The sequence below is a fragment of the Carassius auratus genome, unplaced genomic scaffold (assembly GCF_003368295.1).
Source record: "Carassius auratus strain Wakin unplaced genomic scaffold, ASM336829v1 scaf_tig00013616, whole genome shotgun sequence".
Taxonomy (NCBI): Eukaryota; Metazoa; Chordata; class Actinopteri; order Cypriniformes; family Cyprinidae; genus Carassius; species Carassius auratus.
The window spans coordinates 116,684-133,383 of NW_020524422.1; the positions used below are offsets into that span (position 1 = coordinate 116,684).

At 37.6% G+C, this 16,700-nt stretch overlaps 3 protein-coding genes across 7 annotated transcripts; 1 reads left to right on the top strand and 2 right to left on the bottom strand.

Moving 5' to 3' along the window:
• Positions 1-482: 482 nt before the first annotated feature.
• LOC113074084 (RCC1 and BTB domain-containing protein 1-like) lies at positions 483-9,494 on the bottom strand. 5 transcript variants are annotated; one of them, XM_026246805.1, is made up of 13 exons: positions 9,339-9,494; positions 8,593-8,636; positions 8,020-8,155; positions 7,699-7,849; positions 7,352-7,518; positions 5,815-5,973; positions 5,531-5,638; positions 4,796-4,938; positions 3,528-3,718; positions 3,245-3,371; positions 2,990-3,141; positions 1,988-2,118; positions 483-1,732 (listed from the first exon to the last, which is right to left on the bottom strand). In XM_026246805.1, the coding sequence occupies exons 3-13, from the start codon at positions 8,143-8,145 to the stop codon at positions 1,592-1,594; spliced, it is 1,596 nt and encodes a 531-aa protein (XP_026102590.1). In that variant the 5' UTR covers positions 8,146-8,155; positions 8,593-8,636; positions 9,339-9,494; the 3' UTR covers positions 483-1,591. The 5 variants fall into 5 exon arrangements, with proteins under 5 accessions (XP_026102590.1, XP_026102587.1, XP_026102589.1 ...); XM_026246802.1 differs by having other exon boundaries at positions 8,020-8,218; XM_026246804.1 differs by lacking the exon at positions 8,593-8,636.
• A 2,858-nt stretch (positions 9,495-12,352) lies between these two features.
• LOC113074087 (ADP-ribosylation factor-like protein 11) lies at positions 12,353-13,440 on the top strand. Its single transcript, XM_026246808.1, has one exon. It carries the CDS (start codon positions 12,827-12,829, stop codon positions 13,355-13,357), a length of 531 nt encoding a protein of 176 aa, XP_026102593.1. The 5' UTR covers positions 12,353-12,826; the 3' UTR covers positions 13,358-13,440.
• A 267-nt stretch (positions 13,441-13,707) lies between these two features.
• Positions 13,708-16,111, bottom strand: LOC113074086 (emopamil-binding protein-like). The gene is made up of 4 exons (XM_026246806.1): positions 15,917-16,111; positions 15,764-15,833; positions 15,292-15,430; positions 13,708-15,082 (listed from the first exon to the last, which is right to left on the bottom strand). Exons 1-4 carry the CDS (start codon positions 16,094-16,096, stop codon positions 14,851-14,853), a joined length of 621 nt encoding a protein of 206 aa, XP_026102591.1. The 5' UTR covers positions 16,097-16,111; the 3' UTR covers positions 13,708-14,850.
• Positions 16,112-16,700: the final 589 nt, after the last annotated feature.

Consider the following 16,700-nt stretch of genomic DNA (forward strand, 5'->3'; position numbering starts at 1 on the left):
TCTTCGACTAATCTACTTCACTGATGACATAGCAGTGGCTCACTCAGTCACTGTACATTCCATTATATCAAAAATATTTGTCTAAGAAGATTGCATGAATGTTTAATGATTTCAGTGTTTACACACCAGCTAATGGGTGTAGCTGAAAGAGCCAAACCTCAGTTAGGTGGGTCATTTCTGGACATTTACTCAAATCATAGAATCATAGACTTCAATCACTGCTGTCTTCTTTATCCGAAACAAGGTTTTAACAATTCCGATAATTAACGTTTGTTTCATTTAAAGAGAAACTGAGTAGCTTTTATGAGAATTAATGCTAATGCTCAAAGCAATAATTTATCAAATGATTAAATAATAATGTAAAATAGATTAAATAATGAAATAATTTTAATAAATAAAGGTGTAATGAAATTTGATTCATGATTCAGATGTGGCATTTTGGCATACATTTTACAACATTTCATTGAAAAAATACACAGTGCAACAAAGAAAAGCTTTATTTGTTTTTATAATATCTTGTTTTTTTTACCATACAAGACACACTGTGGCACGCATAATGTGCACAGATGAATTTAGAAAGCTAATGCAAAAACTGTACAGTATATACACATTTGAAAAACAAATACAGTTGGTTAATATGTAACAAAAAAAAACTTACCATAGGCATTAGTATTACTTAATCCAAGTGTTTCACACCTATTAAAAAGGTGCAACTGTAAAAATTCATATACACTCTCTAGTGATCTTATATGAGCAGCTCCTGCACAGGAAACAACTAGTGCAACTATAATACTCTTTATATTTGAGCAAACTTAAACATCAGACTGGTTAACTGCAACAGCAGATCCTGAACTAAGCAATAACAGACAGTGGTCACCCTAATCTGTTAAAGAAAAAAAAGGCCTACATTTAAAGCCTCAAATCAACCAAAAAAAAAAAAACCCAAAAAAAACTTAAACATCATATAGTAGAAATTATTTTGGTCAATAACATTTAGAAAACAATAACCAAACAACATAAGGGGCCACATCAATATGGTCGGCTGACTGTATCTGTTATAATGCACATTAACAGATCCCAGCCAATAAAATGCAATATAAAAAGAGCAACTTGTAATGCACAGCATCACTGCAAGAACAGAAATATCTAATTAGTGACCTCTATTCAATATTACCCATGCAATATATTGTAAGGGACAAACAAAAAGATACAATTAGTCTCTGTCTGCTTTTCAGTGGTGCATGTTTAAGTAATACAGGCCCAAACGCACTTCTATTTTATTGCAACACTCTTCCCATCTGCAGCACAATAATTTGTTATTAGCACTAAGCAATATGTCTACAACATGAATGGGAGTGTCCCAGCTGGCTGACTATCTCCGGCAACAGATGAGTACGAAATGGTTGTGCATGAGACAGACATTGACCCTTCTTTATGAATGTTATCTTTTATGAAATAGTTCCTCTCCTGCTCAACAGGGGGCACTGTGTGTTAATGACTGTCTGGGGCCACAGCGCCCACTAGCTGTGAGGAGGACTGGCTGCTGTAACAGATGCGTTCCTCTGACTAATACACTGAGCGGAGCGCGGAGTCAGTTTTTGAAGGCTCCACAGTGGCTGGCTCTGCAGATAAACTCCTTCAGCATGTTGCCGTCGATCTGCCAGAACGCAGCTGTCTGTGTGACCTCAGTCAAGTGGTTCACAAAGAATTTAAAACAGAACTCCTCTAGATCCTTCACATGGAAGAAAGCATGAACGTGCATTTATGAGTGACTGAACAAGTGAGCAAGAGCAATCAATATTATCATCTATGATTAACGTTACAAGCTTACGGTTTTGAGTTTGTGTATTTCCTTTCAAAACTATTTTATTAGTTGATTAATTGCAAAGAGCAAACAAACAAACTGAGACTGAAAGGAGCTAACGGGTAAACAGGTGTCTGCTTAAGTGCTCTGGTAAGCCAGGCCTCCAGGGTGGTTTAGTGTTACCTCGGCATCATATCTGATGGCAGCAGACAGCAGAGAGAAAGCGTTCTCCACCGTGATTCCTCTCTTTATGATATGCTGGCACAACTTCTTCAGCCTGTTTTCACAGTATGAGGTTGCCAGATCCAGTAAACCTGTGAGAGATATCCAAATCTAATCCATACCCATTTTTTTGATGGGTTCAACAAAAATTTTCTGAGCATCGTGAATGTTCTTTTGTTTTATAACACGCATTATTAACAATGTTTTATTGTAAATAATAGTAACAACAAATCATCAGTATTGATGTTCTATTATTGATGTTAGAGTAAATAATTATATCACTGCAAATAATAACAACAATAACTCATTATTGGTGTATTGTTGTTGTTGTAGTAAGGTTACTGTTAATAATAATTAATAATTTTCAATGTATTATTGACAACCATTATTGACAGTTTTTATTGTAAATAATAACTATTCCATTGTTACTAATAACAACAACAACTAATCTTTACTGTTGTATCATCATTATTGTTGCGGTTAAAAATAATGTTACAGTAAATAATTATAATAAATAACCATTAATGGTGTATTATTGTTGATAATGCAAACAATACATATTCTATTGTTAATAATATCTACAAGAAATTATTACTAATGTATTACTTTTATTATTATTGGTGTTGTAAATAAAAAATATTATATTATTGTAAATAATAGTAATAATAATAATAATTTATAGATTATTTTTATTATTTATAAGAATAATACGAAAAAATAAAATTTTACTTTACATATTATTTTATAGACATGTAGTCCAAAAAAACATAATAATGGAAAATTAACTGCAACCTGGCAACAAAAATGGACAAAAATCACATAGGAGTCCATTATTAATGTAGGTAAGAGTACTTTTTTTCTACTTGGTATATTTTTGGTCCATTTTAAATGGTTTCTTATTCTCATTATCTATAAGTTTGCTGGAATATTTTTCTGTAAAACCAAGTCTCAAAATGAACCCACCAATGGCGTCTTCAGGAGGAAGATCCACACTGTCGGTGTAGAGGAACTCCAGAAAAGAGCGGTACACCGGGTACGAGAACTGGTCGATCTCAATCACTTCCTTCATATCCTCATTCCAGTGTGACTGAAACATTGATCTGAAGTGCTCACACCTGAAAAGAGGAGAGGAGAAATTAGTAATTGGCAGTAACCAACTGAGCATTAAGCACTTTAATGCACAAATTATTAATGATGAAACCGGAGGGAGGTCATCACCTGATTTTTAGAACAGCTTTATGGACATGGATGTACTTCCCATCAACACTGAATTTGAGGTCTGAGGTCTCAGGATTGTCAAACTCTTTTTTAAGAGACTGGGCCACAGTCAGGAAGTCATCATGCTCTGATGAAAAATACAGCACAGTTATGCAAGACCAGTGACTGCATCAGTTTCTGCAGAGTTTATTTCTGTTTAATGCACAGCAGTAATACAACAACTGCATTAAAATTACAATAAAAGAGCAGCAATCGAAAGCTCAAAACACCAGCACAAACTCACCCATGGAAAGCAGCCGCCACATCACAGACGGCGTGGCGAAGCAGGCGAAGACGTCGTCTGTGCTGCTGAAGTGTGTGAGGTGTGGCAGCACGATGGGCTGGCCGCGGCACTGCCCCCACATGTACACCTGACCGCTCTGGGTCTTCGCCGCAGAGGTGTGTGTGGAGTGACAGGCAGCGATCTCCACGATCCTGGTGGAGGCAGAGTAAAAATATCAAGAAGAGGAGGAGGAGCAGGGGCATGAGGAAGGATACATGCAGGAGGAGAGGGCACAAATGAGAAAGGAACAAGAGAAGGGGAGGGATACATACTGTAAGTCAGATCCTTATGTAAATTATTATTTTTCCATTAGAGATTATGGAGTTGTTTGTTGTAGTTGTTTTCTTAATTTTTATGCATTTCCTCATATGTAAACCAATCTAATAATAGCAGCGATAACTGTAGTGACCTATAGAGTTAGCAGAAGTGAGGTACTACCCAAAACAGGATGACTTACAGGAAGCTCCTACTGGACCAACAGGAAATCTCCCTGGGTTGCAACAATTAACACTAATAATGGAACTGACAAAATGCAAACAGCAACATCATGCATTCCTTAATTTGAGCCGCCAAAGTAGACAGGATCATTTCAAGTAGTCGAACAAAGGCTGTTTGATTTTCTATATTTCTAGTGTGGCATCTTGTTTGCAAATAATCAGTGAGAGAAAAAAATAACAAAATAACACAAAATGTAAGAAGAGATATGTTGATTACAAATCTGATAAAGTATCGAAAAGTACAAAAAGTACTAATAAAAATTTTTGCGCTTAAGGGTATCATTGTAAGCTTGATTTTAAAAGATTTCAAATTTGATTTCAGAGTTTGCATTAGTATGCTGAAGGTTAGAACACTATACAATATAAAAAGGCAGTTCAGTGGCTTTTGGAACAGTGTTATTTATATACTTTTGTAGAAAATTAATATTTTTTTTATGTTCAGTTTTTTAAGTGAAATATTGTAATGTGCTTTTGACATTTTTATTAGTTAATTTATATTTAGTTTTATTTTATTTTTCAGTTTTAGTCATTTTAATACTTCAAATGAAACTTATTTCATTTGAGTTATTTGCCAAGGCGACAAATCTCAACATATTTTCCATCAGCTTCATTGCAATAAATGAATTTTTAAATACTTTTAGTTAACAAAACAACTGTTTTAAAACAAAGTCAGTGAGTGAATGAGTAGGCAAGTAATAAAACAGGAAAAGAGATATTCTAACCCCCCCTTACCTTTCTTTCTCAGTCATGACCTGTACAGGGCTGAGCTGGTTGCTCTTGTTGCCGGTGCCCAGCTGGCCGTAAGTGTTGGCCCCCCATGCGTACAGTAGACCCTCATCGGTCAGTGCTAGAGAATGAGCGTAACCTGATGCAATCTGTGACACAGAGACATGTTTGACAATTTTTCCACCGACTTAAATTTGTTTTGTTCAATCTGCATGGTCACAGTTTGGAAAAACTCCTTGTTAATTCTTTGTCATATCTTGTTGCTTTTTTTTTAATACACTACTGTTCAAAGGTTTGGGGTAAGTAACATTTTTGAAGGATCTTATGTTCACAAAGACTGCATTCATTTACAATACAGCAGAAACAGTACTATTGTTAAATAATATTACAAATGAAAATCATATTCCGGTCACATGATCCTTCGGAGATCATTCTAATATGCTGATTTGGTGTTCAATAAACATTTCTTGTTATTATCTGTGTTAAAGATAGTTGTGCTGCATAATAGTTTCCAGGATTCTTTGATAAACAGTTAATTTGAAGAACAGCATTCATTTTAAAATTACAAATGTCCTGGCACTTTTGATCAAACTGCTTTTGAACTGATGCTAAATAGAAGTATTAATTTCTTTCAAATAATAATCTTACGGACCTCAAACTTTTGAATGGCAGTGTATAATAGTATGTTACATGCACAGCTAACAATCTATCTGAGAACATGGCAGATCTTGTATTTCGTACCTGCAGCACACAGAGGCCCTGAAGTGCAATCAAACGACACGGCGTCAGCTGGTTCCCATTGTTGCCTAACCCTAGCTGGCCGTTTCCATTGTAACCCCAACCATAAACCTGAAACATACACACATTTCATCACTAACAAACATGCAACACAGCTACAGTGAGAAATACAACAAGACGACTTGCATGCTAAACAGTCAATAGTCAACAACACATAGCACTTTTATAATGCATGTTGCATATTTCCATAAACGGGAAGGTTATAAATGATTTGTTTCATCCCTTACCTCGCCATTATCTGCCACAGCCATGGATGAAGTCTGTCCACAAGCTATACTGACCATCACTTTATTCTGCAGAGAGTTGGACACCTTGCGAGGGGTTGGCTGGTTGGCGGTGGACCCTGAACCCACCTGACCACAGTTGTTATAGCCCCATGCAAACACCTAGGGGGAAATACAATTAGCTACTAAGTTAATTAGCAGGAGCTTTAGGATAAAAAATAGTAATTTATCAAAAACAACTGACTGGAAGTCTGCAAATGTTTTTTTGTGTGAGCTATAAAAATACACTTGCACTACACAGCTAGAACATTTAACAAAGCTCAATCAGACAAACAGAGAGTGTTACACCCGAGCTGATCTTGCTAGTCACAGAGAACAAAAGCCCTCACAGCTTAGCAAAAAAAGGTCACATGCTCCTTATTACAGCGAGCATGATGAGGCTAAGCGGCTAACTATACTTGCTAAACAGATGAGGATAGAGAGGAGGGTTTTGTCAAAGCAAAATCCACCTAATACCCATTAAAATGTAACCTACATATTTAACCTACTACTGGAGTGTTTCTAAAGAGACTGATACAAGGGAAACTGTTATATGCAAAAGAAATAGAAAGGATTTTGCTTGGATTATGGGATTAGCATGTGGCGTGGAGCAATGTTAAGATAGAAACTATCAGATTTGCAGTATCTCAGTATTTTGTCTCAAATTAATGGACATATCTGTGCATCAATAGGTTTTTTAACCAACAGGCAGTGTTTTAAATGAACCTAAATGTGAGAAACCCAGCTAAATCAGTCTGTGGTCCACTAAAGCCTAAAAGTCTCATACCCCAAATAAAAAAGGACATCTCTGAGAAATGCTTCTTTAAAAGAGAGATCATAGGATAAATAAAGTTTAATAGGGTTTCTGTGTTGTCCCTTTTTGTCTGTCTTATTGTAAAGCAAATCATTCAGCAACCATGGCATTGCTAGTCTAGCAGCTGAAGATCACATTAAATCACATATTGTTTCTTTTACCTATGATCTTTCAGCGCCTTTTATATATTCTGCTGTTTTTAATCCATTTGAACCAGTTTATATCTCTTTTGGACTGATACTGTAGGCGGAATATTTCTAAATGTAACAATAAAATGTGACATATTAATGCAATGCAACTCATCTGCGACTTTTATATTTGTACTGTTGAGAGAAAACTAATCAATATTAGGTTCAATGTGCAATCTCTTATGTATGGAAGCCCATTCCCATCACATATGGAAATATATATATATATATATATATATATATATATATATATATTAGCATTTACCAAAGCATGATTTGGTATATGAAGTCAATAATTATTACAAACATTTACGAGATAATAACTCATGTTTATGATATAACAGGTCAAACTGATGGGATTAAAAATCTAAATTAGGAGATAGTTTGACATGACATTAAATGCCACAAAACAGCATTTACTAAGGTTTTTTTTTTCTTATGTGGTAAAAATGGTCTCTATCCTCAATTAAGTGTGACGAAAAACAGTTCCAAGCCTCACCTCACCCTCATGGGTCAGAGCCAAAGAGTGGTGAGAACCACAGGCCACCTCAGTCACCTTCTTGTTCTGCAGGTTAGTGGTCACCAAAATAGGAGACACACCTTGATTGGTTGTCCCATTGCCCAACTGACTGTATCCATTATGACCCCATGCATACAACTCCCCCTCTGGAAGAGGAAAAAGAGCTTACAAAAATACATATCCATTACTGTATTTAGGCATTTAGATACGATGTATCCAGACAGGCAAGTGATTTCACATTATGCCTTTACTTTAACTAGAGGTGAGGCCACAAAATACTTTCAATTTACATAGAATATAGAGATTTAAGCTTGTAGAGTACTTACCTTCTGTAGCCAGCAGAACATGAGGGCCACTGCCATAGCTCAAACTGACCAGCTTCTTCCCAGTCAGACAGTCCAGCTTTTTAGGAACAATTGTGCTCTGACTGTCTCCAGTGCCCAGACAATTACTGCAGTTCAGACCCAACACATACACCTGTGCCAGGACATCCAGATTAGTTTTTATATGAAGGTACAGAAGCCCTTCGTGCAAACAGCAAGATACAAACTACTAAAACAGGTCATGTAAGCTTACACCACCAAGAGCCACACAAGACCAAGCAGATACTTGATTTTCAGATACTGTACGTTTCTTGATCCGCTTACTTCGTCATCGTGGGTGATGTAGATGGCCTCATTCGCAGATGCTCCAAAGATGCATGCCTGTCGTATGGAGGCGAGCTCCTGTCCACTCAAAAGGGTGAAGAGAGGCCACTTACTCACATCCACCATGGCAACACTCCTTTATAAGATCAGGGGATGGGGTTTGGATACGAGAAGATAACTGCTGTGCGTGCCTTTGAAACTGGACACATACACGACTACGATTTTAAAATGTGTTTAAAAGAGGTCTCTCATGCTAAATACATCAAAAACAGTAATATTCTAAAATAAGATTACACTTTATTTTGATAGTCTACTTTAGACAGTCTACTAACTATAGTAACTATGCAACTACATGTCAAATGATTCTCATTAATTTGTCACTACATGTCTACTTACTCTCAGAGTAGTAAACTGTTAGGTTAGGTTTAGGGTTACTAGAATAAGTTGACATATAAGTTTCTTTTAATCAGTATGTTGTTGACCCATCAAAATAAAGTGTTAGAAGATATTAAGCAGACAGTCTACTAATACACTGATGACTGCTAGCTGACATGTAGTTGCACAGTTACTTACTGTTAGTAGAATGTCTTAAATGGACCATCAGAACAAAGTGTTACCTAAAATAAAATATTACAATTTTTAAAATTACATTTTAAAATATAACGTATTCCTGTGATGACAAAGCTGAATTTCCAGCATCATTACTCCAGTCTTCAGTGTAGCATGATTATTCAGAAATCATTCTGATATGCTGATTTGCTTCTCAGCTCAATTATTATTTCAAGATCAAGCTGGGATTAACTGCCCTAACAAGGGTGACAGGTGACCACTGCACTTGGTTTGAGATTATACCCTATGGTACCACAGCTCACATAAATTCACACTTGAATCATTTACAAAAAAGTTTTTTTTTTTTTTTTTTGGAACAGCACTGAACTGATGGATCTTAAAACATATTTGTGTTATTTTATTGTTAATTCTTTATAAAGGAACAACAGCTAAAGCTCATTGGTTATAGCTTGTATTGTCTCTGTATCACTTTTACAGCTGATCAGGGACCAGTCGCGACCGTGCTGCAAAATCCAGAGTAAAACCAAAGAGTAAACAAAAGCACTGTCTGCTAGAGTGTAATGTGCATGCGAAAGAAATCGCTAAATCAGCAGGGTTAGTTTAAACGTATCTTCTCGCAGGCTCGCGTTACTGTGTGTACAGGCAAAGCTCAGTTAGCCTGACAGCTACTGCATCGCTGCATCAGGGCACGAGATAGACTGAGAATACAGAAACAACGGTTTTCACCAAGACAACGCCACAAAACCTACCTAGTGACTACAAGAGTTTGAGACCATGCAGTTAGCGAGTTATCCAGTCCCTTTAGGAGCCTGTAGCGCCAGCAGGATGACCACGGAAACGCGTTCAGGCAAGAGAGAAAGCCAACTAGCCTGTTTCCTGATCACTGTTGCTACGGCTCCATGATTGACTGTTCAACTGTCCAATCACAGGCTGCTTGTACGTCACTCCTACTTCATGGATTGGTTTTGCGGGACATGAAAAAAGGAGGACGTTAAAGTAAAATTATTATTAATATAATAATAATTATTTTTTATTATTATTCTTATTCTTCTTCTCATTATTATTATTATTATTATAATTATTATTATTGTATTATTATTATTATTGTATTATTATTAGTATTATTATTAAACTTTATTTTAAGTGGGTTTATATATATACTACTATGTACTTGAGTTAAAAAAAAAAAAAAAGGCAAGTAAATTGTAGGCCTATTTATTGTGTTCATGTTGAATTGCAAGACACTTTTGTTGCTGCTGAACTGGGATATGGTTAAGGTTAGGCCAGGAGTAGTAGTTAGGGTTGGTTTAGATAAGTATAAAAAATGGGTTAAGGGTCTATTATGTAATTACAGATGTAACTACAGAAATTAATTACATGAGTAACTAGGCTACACGCCTGATTAGTTAGTACAATGTAAAATAATGTGTAGCTACACAAACCAATGGCGCTCCAGCCCGCCAGAAGGTGGAGCCGACCGCAATATAAGTTGGCTCGGAGTGTCATCTCATCAGAATCATACAACTGAAGCCACAACCATCGATTCGTGTGCAGCTATAGAACGGCCAGTTAAGCAACACTCTTTCTTATCTTAGGCAACCGAGGTTAAGTGAGTAAACGGATCATTCCCTATCGAAAGGTAACACCCATTGCGTCGTCTGATGACAACTGCTCAGAGAAGGTATCCAGTCATCCCGTGCTATAAGCAGATGCAGAACTCAGCCTGCTCCGCGAGCTCAGCCCAGGAGCACTCAGCGAGGTCTCCATAAGCCTGAGCCACAAAGAGACTCGCCCCACCCAATGAGTGGAGTAAGCATTAGGCATATAAGACCCGCGCCTTGGCCACGTCCCAATTATAGAATCTATTAAAGGTAGATAGCGATGACCAGCCAGCGGCTGAACAAATCTCCCCAATGGAGATTCTACTGGACCAGGCCCAAGAGAACGCCATTCCTCTGGTGGAATAGTTGGGAACTTGTTTGCATGCGTTCCAGGGAGGGCTAAAAGTGAAATGACCTGGGCTCTAAACGGAGTTGAGAGCACTTTCCGTACATAACAGATGTTGGATCCAAACTCAAGACAGAAAGCACTGACACTCGCTTGACTGACACCAGGGCCAAAAGCAGAGCAGTTTTGAGTGTCATCAAAGTGCATCTGAGAAACTTAAAGGGGGGTGAAATGCTCATTTTCACTCAATCTCCTGTTAATCTTGTAGAGTAGCACTGCATCCTTCATATCTCCAAAAAGTCTTTAGTTTTATTATATTTATAAGAGAAAAATAGTCTGCTCAGATTTTTAAAAAAAAAACACGAGCCGCTAGAGGCGTGACGTGTGGGCGGAGCTAAAGAATCACGAGCGCAAGTAGGCTTTTGCGTTGAGAGCGTTTGGAAGTTGTGACATTACCTTGAGGAAAAAAAACATCATCCAAAACAAACCATGGCTAACAGTCAGATTCAGCGTATATTTATGATCCAGAATCAAATCCTGAGGCTGAAATTTAACAAGAGCAGCATCAGCAACAACGTCTCTATGTGGTATGTACTGAAACTGTATATATTTGCTTAGCGGTTTTGGAAAATGACTAAGTTCCACTTTATGTCGTCTTTTTTTTTTCTTTAAAGGTGTACAAGGTTTACTTGATGTGCTTACGCGCCGATAGCTAAGTTAACAACACAGAGATATTTGAAGCAGTTTTACTCACCGCCTGCGGTTCCAACACACGATCGTGACCCTTTTTCGTTGGGATTGCATCATCCTTAAGAAATAAATTATACGCAAATCCGGCGTCAAACTGGGCCTTGTTTGTAAAACAAGCATCTTCGAAATGCAGGGGAGCAAACACAAACACTTGCACAACTCCGTTGATGCTCTGTAAAAATAAACTCCATCCACTGATCCCTTAATGTTTCTTCTTTTGGTAGTCTGTGCAGGGTTGTCTTGTCCTCGCAACCATATCACACTTCTTTTGTGACATTTCGGTCTCTTGCTCTGATCAGTGAATGTCTCTGCTCTGCTCTACTGGAGCAAGTGCTCTTCTGGCAGAAGTGCCTCAGGACCCATATAAGGAAATTCCGCTCCATCTAACGTCACACAGAGCCATACTCTAAAAAAACTTTCCGAAACTTGTGACAAACTGGAAGAGGTATTGTTGGAACAAAAATACTCCTTCAAACGTACAACTTAATTTTTGAAACTTTGTCCATGTTTAGCATGGGAATCCAACTCTTTAACAGTATAAAAAACTCATTTCATTTCATTTCAGAAGCATTTCATCTTCAGAACACAATTTAAGATATTTTGAATGAAAACCTGGAGGCCTCCAGATGGAGTATTCTGATGACAAATTTTCATTCCTTTTATGGACCTTGACACTTATTTACTTGGCAGTCTATGGGACAGTTTAAAGCCTCCAGGTTTTCATCCAAAATATCTTAAATTGTGTTCCGAAGATGAACGGAGCTTTTACGGGTTTGAACCAACATGGGGCTAAGTAATTAATGACAAAAAAATTATTTTATGGTGGAGTATCCCTTTAAGTCTTTAGTGTGTGTCTTTAGAGTCCCACTTACAATCGCAAAATACAATATGAATTCCTTTTAAACCAAATTTCACAAAATTGGGCAGCTCCCGACAGCATCAGGTGTTTTATTAATGGTTAGTAGAGTGATTTATTTCAGTGAATGTAATCAATTATAACTCATAATATTTAGGCCAAAGAGTATATACTCTTTGTTTAGGCAATAATATTATAAATCTGGTTGGTTTGTACTGTGACGTAAAAGGCAAATGATATACGTGCGGCACGTGAGACTTGCATTTGGACCATTGTGACCCATTAAACTTAGCAGTAAACATTCAAATATATTGAAATGTTTATTTTCATATCTTATACACATTACATATTACCAAGTCATAGCGTCAGGATCGTTTGCATTATTTACAGTTCAGTTCAGTTTCTGGGATGATGGGATCCCGGAATAGGTTGGCCCACATACAAAGTTGCCAAACCTGTTTAAAAATGTGGATAAACTAGTCGAGCTGACACACCACGATCAGTGTAGTTTCAGATACACATAGCCATTCACAAAGCGTCGCTACTGCTTTGCATACGATTTCGAAAAAAGAACTCAAGTCGCTGAGTGAAATCAAGGATTCGGCCAGATGCCAGTCTAAACCTGTCGAGATATAGACAACAAGAGTCCGTGAGTTCAATCAGAAACGCGTCTATCACATCAGGATGGGTGCCTTCAAGTCTAAACAGTTTAAAAAGACTCCCCAGGTTCTCCTTATGGGCTTGGATTCGGCTGGGAAATCTACTTTGCTGTACAGACAGCAGCGTGGTGTGGTGATGGAGACCTCGCCTACTGTGGGCTTCAATGTCGCGACTGTACAGCTGGACAAGAAGACCTCGCTGTCCGTGTGGGACGTTGGGGGACAAGGAACCATGAGGCCCAATTGGAAATACTACCTAGAGGGATGTAAGGTCCTGGTTTTCGTGGTGGACAGCAGTGATCGATCCAGGATGGGAGAAGCTCAGAAAGCCCTGAAGAAGATTCTGAGTGATGAGCATTTGAAAGGAGTTCCCCTGATGGTGCTGGCGAACAAAAAAGATCTGCCAAACTCTCTGACTATTAGAGATGTGTCTATATTGCTGGAGCTGGAAAGCTGCACAGATCGGGAGTGGGAGATCCAAGCTTGCAGCGCCTTGAAGGGACTTGGTCTCCAACAAGCCTTTCTCTCTATAGCTAAACTAATGCAAAAAGCATAAGTAAGATACTATCTAGGAAACTAGACAATACATTGAATGCAGTTATAACTTGACAGTCTCCTTTTATCTAAGCATAAACTTAAATAACAAGCAAAATGAAGGATTGATCATGGTACTATCATAGAAGAATGTTGGAAAATAATTGACTGATTGAACTACTGCACTTGTTTATTGTTGTTATATGTGCTGTAAATATGTTTATGTTTTATTTGTCTTCATGTGCTGCACTTCTAGCATGGGCACTGTAATTGCTGCAAACATCTTTTACCTTGTAAATGAATGCCATGTTTCTGTGTGAAGGTTAATTTGGCAACCAAAGTGATTTTGATGAGAATCCTGTGATGCATACATTTTTGATATTGGAAACTTTATTAAAGAAAATTTATGGAAATCAGGTGCTTTTAAATGCAATTTCAGTTTTAGGTAACATTTTACAATTGGATTCAGTTTGTCAACTTAAGAAAAACACATTAGTTAACACGAACTAACGTTTATAACATTTACATCAATGTTAATGCCACTTTGACAAAATCAGGTTATTCATATACATCATGTAGGCTATTGGAGTTTAAAAATAAGTTATAAAATTTAGGGAGAAAATATTGCATTATCACAAATGAGTAAATTCATGAAATTAGCTGATTTTAAAATGAATAGGTAACACTTCACAGGTTTTATTAGTTAACGCTAGTTAACTACTTTAGTTAACTTTTAATGGAAATGTCTAAAACAGTTATATTTATTAGCAAACATGGATTAATAAATACTCTTAACAAATGTATAGCTCATTGTTAATTAATGCATGCAATGCATTAACTATTATTAACTAATGTGACCTTATTGTAAAGTGTTACCCTTTTATATTATTTACACATGAAGCTGTAGTGAAATTATAATGCCTAAATTGTGCAATAAATTAATCTTTGAAATTGCAATGATAAAGTTATACCTTAAACACCTTGATCAGACCTGCATATAAAAGTGACTATGACCAAAATATTTCAGGCTAGCCTGTTATGCTGTCATAACTTGGCAAGAAAATAGCCAACTCAGTAGCACAGTCTGTGTAAAAAGAATCATGATTCTTCATTATTTTAAGGATAAGCAAACAGATGTGATGAAACATGAATTGAACCAATTTGAACCAATTCGTACTGGATAAGGTAGTTTGACAAGAGGAAATAGTGAGAAACTGGTCCTAGATCAGTGTATAAAAGCTAAATAAGGATTCACTGTGTCAAAGGGCAGGAATGCAGGCAGTATGTTGCTATGAGTCAGTATTTGGTGTGAACTTCCTTTGTGTCTTTACCACTCCAATTATGAAAAGATACGCCTTAACAACTGTTCCTCTAATATTCTTTGTACACAATAAATGTGTATAATACATCAACTGCAGTACATCCTCTCCAAATCTTATTCTGTTCACTTTGAAAAGGTTATTATAACACTGATAATTTTATGGTTGATTACTAGTGACCAGACATCCTTTGATTTTATTTATTCTTCTTCTTTGGATACTGATGAATTCTTCTTAAATCCCTCCATGACTGCCAGAGGAGGAGTCCAGGCACCACCACCCAGATCCCATTGAAGAACACCAGGTAGATCCACAGGTACAGCCAGTTGCTGGTGTTCAGGTTAGGGCTTCCCATTAACCAGTCTGGACAGAAGGTCATCCAACCCCCATACAACTCACACACACAGAGTGAGATCTGAACAAAGTGCCTGGTTCAGACAAAAAAGTGAGACATTCACACAAATGTACCCCTTACAACCCCTTAATAATCACTTTAATAGCAGATTGTGGGATGGAGTTTGAATGGGAAATTAAAGCTGGATTGAGTTTGGCAAAAGTGGACATAATCTAAAATGGACTGTATTTACATTAGAACAGATCTTTCTTCAGTTATTTTGAAATCTGCTGTTTGATTCACCTGTAGTGTTTGTCTTTGACGATGGCGTAGACTAGAAGCAGGGCCAAAGAACCATCTAAAACCACTGTAAGAAGCTCCAGAGATACTATTGTTGGGTCTGAGTACAACCAGCGCTCATCTGCCTTGCCATATTCTTTCCCTGTTGAGGATTTTAATATTAAATATTAAATGTACTGCATTGAAAATACACATACATTGCTTGAGAAGACAGATCCCACTCTTTTTGGAGCAAAAAAAGCATAAATAATGCAAATTTATTTCTAGCCTGAACTACTCTATTATTATTATTATTGTATTTTTTATTATATTGAATACTCAAAAATTCAGTGAATGGACCTTGAACTTTATACACCATACCAACAAACACCACTAGATGTCATCGTACACTCAGTCTTCGTTATTTTAACAAAATCATTTAATGCAAAAAAAATCACTTTACATTTGACTGTTTGTTGTAACCCCGTATACTCACATAGCTCAGCCAACAGACCGTCAGAAGTGGCCACATTTCCAACAAGCGACATGTAGACGAAGGGTCCCTCCTGCGCGGTCAAGCAGCCAGAGGTGAGCAGACAGTTACAAACAGGTAAAAAGTGAACGTTCCTGCATGCACCTTTGTACCTACCAGCGTAAAATGAACAATTGCGTCGTAAAACAACCACACGAGGACCCACCGATCAACAGCTGAACATTTACTCCCCCATTTTTGCGCAAAAACAAACCCGACAGCCAACTGTGCCACACACGCCAGTAGAGAATAAACCGTTACTTTAGTGAAAAGTGCAGGTTCTTCGCCTTCAGCCATTATTTAGTGCACGTTTCATAAGTTCTTCTCTCTCTCTCTGGTTGAATGACAGCCCGAGGCCCCGCCCATCGTTCTAAAGGTGGCGCTTTGCAGCCATAGGCTCGCGCAGAACTCTCTCCACTTTCATCCGACCACGTCACAGAGCAGAGTACGTTTTGGCGGCTATTTGTTTTAAAGTCCGCGTGAACAGTAAATTGCTGCCGACTTTAAGTGCGGTATTTCCAGAGATGGTCCTCACTGCAGAACACAAGAGCGTGGTTGGATCCAGATCGAACTTCTCCAACCGTACATACACCTAAACCTACCAGTCTCCACCACATAGATAGATGTGATTCAACCACGTCCCCTGGATCTTGTGTTCTGCAGTGAGGGGCTACTGCAGGGTTAGGCAAGTCATTCCTGGAGTGGCGATGTCCTGCAGAGTTTAGATCCAACCCTGAAAAAAAAAAAAAACCTCACTTGTCTTTAGCCTTAGTAATCCTGAATACCTTGATTAGCTTGTTCAGGAGTGTTTGATAGTAAAGTAAATAGTCAATTTTGATTTCAGGCAGACTGAATGCAACTGAAATGTTCCCAGGCCCAGAATCGTAGTAAGGTCATCGGT